The following is a 4,488-nucleotide window of genomic DNA, read 5'->3' on the forward strand; positions in this document are numbered from 1 at the left end:
ATATGGAGTTGGTTCCCCTTTGCAGCTCTAACAGCTTCCACTCTTCTGGGAAGCTTCTACAAGATGTTGGAGAGTCTGTGGGAATTTCTGCCCATTCATCCAGAAGAGCATCTGTGAGGTCAGACACTGATGTTGGACGAGAGGGCCTGGCTCACAATTTCTGTTCTAGTTCACTAGGTGTTTGGTTGGGTTGAGGTCAGGACTCTGTGAGGGTCAGTCAAGTTCTTCCACACCACATTTCTTCCAGGCCTTTATGGAGCTGCTTTGTGCACTGGGGCTCAGTCATGCTGGGACAGAAAAGGTTCTTCCCCAAACTGTTCTCACAAAGTTTGAAGCACACAATTGTCCAAAATGTCTTGGTGCTGAAGCATTAAGATTCCCCTTCACTGGAACTAAGGGTTCTAGACCAACCCCTGAAAAACAGCCCCATATCATCATCATCCCTCCTCCACCAAACTCTACAGCTGCACAGTGCAGTCAGGCAGGTAACGTTCTCCTGGCATTCGCCAAACCCAGACTCGTCCATCAGACTGACAGATAGAGAAGCTGATTGGTCACTCCACAGAACACCTTCCCACTGCTCCAGAGTCCAGTGGCGGCGCTTTACACCACTCCAGCCGACGCTTGGCATTGTGCATTTTGATCTTAGGCTTGTGTGCAGCTGCTCAGACATGGAAACATATTTCATGACAGTTCAGTGCAGTTCTTCAGCTGGTGTTGCCTCCAGAGTCAGTTTGGAGCTCTGTAATGAGAGCTACAACACAGGATAGACACTGTGCGCTTCAGCACTTGGTGACCCCACTCTGTGAGTTAGAGTGGTCTCCCTGTTGGCTGAGCTGTTGTTGCTCCATTTCACAATTATAGCACTTACAGTTATCCAGGGCAGATCTAGCAGGACAGAAACTTCACAAACTGACTTGTGGCAGAAGCGCCTCCTATTATAGAACTATGTTTATACTCACTGAGCTCTTCAGTGCGACCCTCTTCAGCCACACCCACTGTCAGCAGTGGGTGTGGCTGAAACACCAGAACTCAGTAGTTAGAAGGGGCGTCCAATACTTTTGTCCCAATAATTTACACACACAGCTGCTCTCGCACAACACAATTTTCCAAACTTAGTGTTGATTACAAATCAATACTGAATGTTTTCCCATTAGAGGAAAATTACCAACATTTCCTCACCTGTATTAAAAACACCTGTAGACCTGAGACCCCACCACATACACTAAATTCCAAGAATTCCCAACAACAACTTCATATACACACTACACATTATTACTAAATTATCCACACCACTGCCAGATTAGCCACATTATCACTGAATAGTCTGAACTATCCACACTATTAGAGAACTATCCACGCTATTGGAGAAAGATCCGCACTATTAGTGAATTATCCGCACTATTAGTAAATTTTCCGCACTATCGGAGAACTATCCGCACTGTTAGTGAACTATCCGCACTATCGGAGAACTATCCGCACTGTTAGTGAACTATCCGCACTGTTAGTCAATTATCCGCACTATTTGTGAACTATCCGCACTATTGGAGAACTACCGCACTATTAGTCAATTATCCGCACTATTAGAGAACTATCCGCACTATTCGTGAACTATCCACACTGTTAGTGAATTATCCGCACTTTTAGTGAATTATCCCCACTGTTAGTGAATTATCCCCACTGTTAGTGAATTATCTGCACTATTAGTGAATTATCCCCACTATTAGAGAACTATCCATACTATTAGTGAATTTTCCGCACTATTAGTGAATTATCCTCAATATTCGTGAATTATCCCCACTGTTAGTGGATTATCTGCACTATTAGTGAATTATCCGCACTATTAGAGAACCATCCGTACTATTAGTGAATTTTCCACACTATTAGTGAATTATCCTCAATATTCGTGAATTATCCCCACTGTTAGTGAATTATCCCACTGTTAGTGATCTATCCACACTATTAGTGAATTATCCCCACTGTTAGTGATCTATCCACACTATTAGTGAATTATCCACACTGTTAGTGATCTATCCACACTATTAGTGAATTATCCCCACTGTTAGTGGATTATCTGCACTATTAGTGAATTATCCGCACTATTAGAGAACCATCCGTACTATTAGTGAATTTTCCACACTATTAGTGAATTATCCGCACTATTCATGAATTATCCACACTATTAGTGAATTATCCATGCTGTTAGTGATCTATCCACACTGTTAGTGAATTATCCACGCTGTTAGTGATCTATCCACACTGTTAGTGAATTATTCCACCTGTTAGTGATCTATCCACACTGTTAGTGAATTATTCCTACTGTTAGTGATCTATCCACACTGTTAGTGAATTATTCCTACTGTTAGTGATCTATCCACACTATTAGTAAATTATCCACGCTGTTAGTGATCTATCCACACTGTTAGTGAATTATTCCTACTGTTAGTGATCTATCCACACTATTAGTAAATTATCCACACTGTTAGTGATCTATCCACACTATTAGTGAATTATCCACACTGTTAGTGATCTATCCACACTATTAGTAAATTATCCACACTATTAGTGAATTATCTGCACTATTAGAGGACTGTCCGCACTGTTAGTGTTTTTGTGGTGCAGTCTGTGTGTTTAGGCCTGTTGGCGCCGCGGGCGGAAAACACGTTTTAAAACCTCAGAAAATAGAACTTCACTTTATCACCGGAACTTTAATCACCATGATCTTAAAACGTTTAGTGAAACCAATCAAACTAAGGTTACAACAAACATTAACATTAATATTAACATTAAAATGTAAATTAATTGTAACTATTTATATTGCGACTAATTTAATTTACCTGTTTATTTTCTTCTTAACAGTGAAACTGTTCACGCTGCGAAGTGACCGATACCGAGCGGTCAGAGTGAATATTGATCTTCAGTCTCTCTGAGGTTCGATCATCGAAACCGATCAGCAAACAAATCAACTTTAACCCGGTTAAACTCACCTGCACTCCAAACCGCCAAGCTCACCAAGAGCAGCGCGTTACTGATCGGCTTCATCACTGCGGATCGATCTTCTCCGAGTTCGTCCCGAAAGTGAGAGAAATTCGGACTTTGCTGAGTTTTTCTTCTCTTCCTCCTCTTTTCTTCTCCCGAAGCATCGGACAAGCAGAGCCGCTCTGCAGGTGGATTCTGGCTGGAATCTGATCACGTGGCGTCACAAAATGGACCAATCAGAGTGCACCTCGTTCTCTCTACCCGTTTTCCGACGAGCTCCGCCCCTCCTGCGCTCTGATTGGCTAATGTGCTGTTCTAAACTACGTACGGGAGGCGGGGCTTGTCTGAACACGAGTGGGGGAAAAGGAAAGTGTAATAGTGAAGCCTCTTCCGCCACCTGCAGGACAAACAGCGCTAATACAACATTTACAAACGAAATAAATTAATATTTTACTTTAAAAATGTTTATGAATTACAGAAACATCATCGCGTTTCAGATACAGCTGAAAACTAAACCAAACTAAACTGAGCCTCTCATCAATATTTCCTCCATTTTTTCATTTTTTCGCGTTCATTTCAGACTTTACTTCAAATTCCATCCCAAATATTACTGAGGGAAAACTACCATCAAACATTCGCCACGCAAATACATGAACACATCAGTTTAACATAAAACATTAAATTAATCATTTATTTGTGAGTTTTGTTTTCTGTCCGTCACACCAGCTTCTTTAGCGACAAGGTGACGTCATTAAACGCTTCAGGAGAGCCGAGAGCGAAAGCTGGTAAATTTGGCTTTTCTTGAACAGATAATGAAACGAGCCATCAGGTAGAACACGAGAACCAGAGGAACCGGTTTCTGGAGAGAGAAACTGAAACAACAGAGGACATAAAACAGGTTCCTCAACAGAGCTCACTTAGAACTCATCTAACAGAACCACCCTCTTACAGTCAATCTACAACAGAACCGCCTACAACAGAACCAAATACACAGCAGAACCATCCACAACAGAACCATCTCCACAACGAATCATGAACCATCAAAAGAAACTGGAGGAAAAAATGTTAAAAATTCACACCAACAGCAATAAAAACAACAATAACGGTCATTATTAATGAAACATATTTAACAGTGACCCGAATCAGCGTCAGTGGTTTTCTTCAAAGTATCCTGGCTTTATCTTATTTTAATAATGAGATCATTTAAGGATGTGATGATTCAGAAGTGTTTTAATGTTTATGATCATATTCAGGAAAGAGAAACTCATTTATTTAATGTTATTTAAATTTAGTAGAATTTTCCTCAACTGACTCAGCAAAGAAGCACCAGGATTACAAATTACGAGTCACCAATATTTAATGATTTATTTGCTCATTTATTCATATATTTAATCTGTCCATTCATCATTCAGTTCAGTTGATCATCTGATCAGTTACCCAGTAAGATTTGGAACAATAACACAGCAACACCAGCTGTATTAATGAGCTAACAAGCCATTTTAGAACATC

The 4,488-nt window shown here is 40.7% G+C and overlaps 1 protein-coding gene across 1 annotated transcript in view; it reads right to left on the reverse strand.

Moving 5' to 3' along the window:
• cxadr (CXADR Ig-like cell adhesion molecule) overlaps nt 1-3,194 on the reverse strand; it is a 42,798-nt gene extending 39,604 nt beyond the window's left edge. Inside the window, exon 1 of the mRNA XM_036594357.1 lies at nt 2,988-3,194. Coding sequence (XP_036450250.1) covers nt 2,988-3,042 — 55 coding nt within the window. The 5' untranslated portion in view covers nt 3,043-3,194. The remainder of the gene's footprint in view (nt 1-2,987) is intronic.
• Between the last annotated feature and the right edge of the window lie 1,294 nt (nt 3,195-4,488).

This window comes from Colossoma macropomum, unplaced genomic scaffold (assembly GCF_904425465.1).
Source record: "Colossoma macropomum unplaced genomic scaffold, Colossoma_macropomum, whole genome shotgun sequence".
Taxonomy (NCBI): domain Eukaryota; kingdom Metazoa; phylum Chordata; class Actinopteri; order Characiformes; family Serrasalmidae; genus Colossoma; species Colossoma macropomum.